Raw genomic sequence first — 988 nt, forward strand, 5'->3', positions numbered from 1 at the left:
GACGCATACCTATAATGGGATATACAATTAGTGTGCGCTCTCAAAATTTAACTCTTGTGCATGGACTAATCAACGATTTTTTGTGATCTTATCTCAATAATTTGACATCATTGTTAGAGAACGAGCTAACAAATTCATCTTACCATATAGTGGTCAAATAGAAAGAATACAGTTAAGACTCTAATTTAAGAAAACTTTACAATTGATTACAAGTGACAGGTAAAGGTCAAGTTTAAAGATTAACTTTTGTGAACTACATTAGGTGCATAGATGGGTTATATGGCACTTGCGTGATTGGTTTGCAGCCCGGTGAACAATTTGATGGTGCATGCGAACGATCAAGCGAAAAGCTTAAAATCCCTTTGTGTTGATTTGCCCATTGGAACTACCATCGTCAAACCTAAATTGTGCAACCACATGAGGAATAATTGCTAATTAGTCATATATTGAATCAGTTGATTTTGATACTTTTTTTATGAGGAAATCAAACCCAAGATATTGGGAGCCATATTAGAACCTCCCAACTATCTGGATCACCATAGTCCTCGATTTTGATACTTTTTAGTAATGATACAATTATGTAAGATATAAACAAAGGTAAAACATCGGGAAAGTTTATAAATGTCGTTTTCAAGCTAGATTTTATTATTTTGGGAAAATTGTGTCAAGGCCCCAATTTTTAGAACCTCATGTGACCAACTCCTTCAATTTTTTTCCCATGTGATTCAGCCCTCAAAATCCAAATCTATGCGATTCAGTCCTTAGTTAGTCATTATGCCGAGAGAATGAAAAAAAATCCCTAAATGTCATTATCATCTCCATTCTTTTCTCTCTAGATCTAATGATCATGGATCCTCCTCTCCCCTAACCCATCTCATTCCTCCTATCTCCCTTTTCCTCATTTTTCTCTTAGACACCGACATCCCCCTCCGTCACCACCGAACTTAGGTGCACGCTTCGGCCATATTGTTAATCTGGGGGTTTTTCT

The 988-nt window shown here is 36.4% G+C and overlaps 1 protein-coding gene across 2 annotated transcripts in view; it reads right to left on the bottom strand.

Annotated features, from left to right (window-relative positions):
* Nucleotides 291–988, bottom strand: part of LOC109822970 — an 11,514-nt gene continuing 10,816 nt past the window's right edge. Inside the window, exon 2 of one of the 2 annotated variants that reach the window (XM_020389256.1) lies at nt 291–400. In XM_020389256.1, the coding sequence (XP_020244845.1) occupies nt 339–400 (62 nt within the window). In that variant the 3' untranslated portion in view covers nt 291–338. The remainder of the gene's footprint in view (nt 401–988) is intronic. The other variant, XR_002242337.1, reaches the window with a different exon arrangement.

Source organism: Asparagus officinalis, chromosome 8, assembly GCF_001876935.1.
Source record: "Asparagus officinalis chromosome 8, Aspof.V1, whole genome shotgun sequence".
Lineage (NCBI taxonomy): Eukaryota > Viridiplantae > Streptophyta > Magnoliopsida > Asparagales > Asparagaceae > Asparagus > Asparagus officinalis.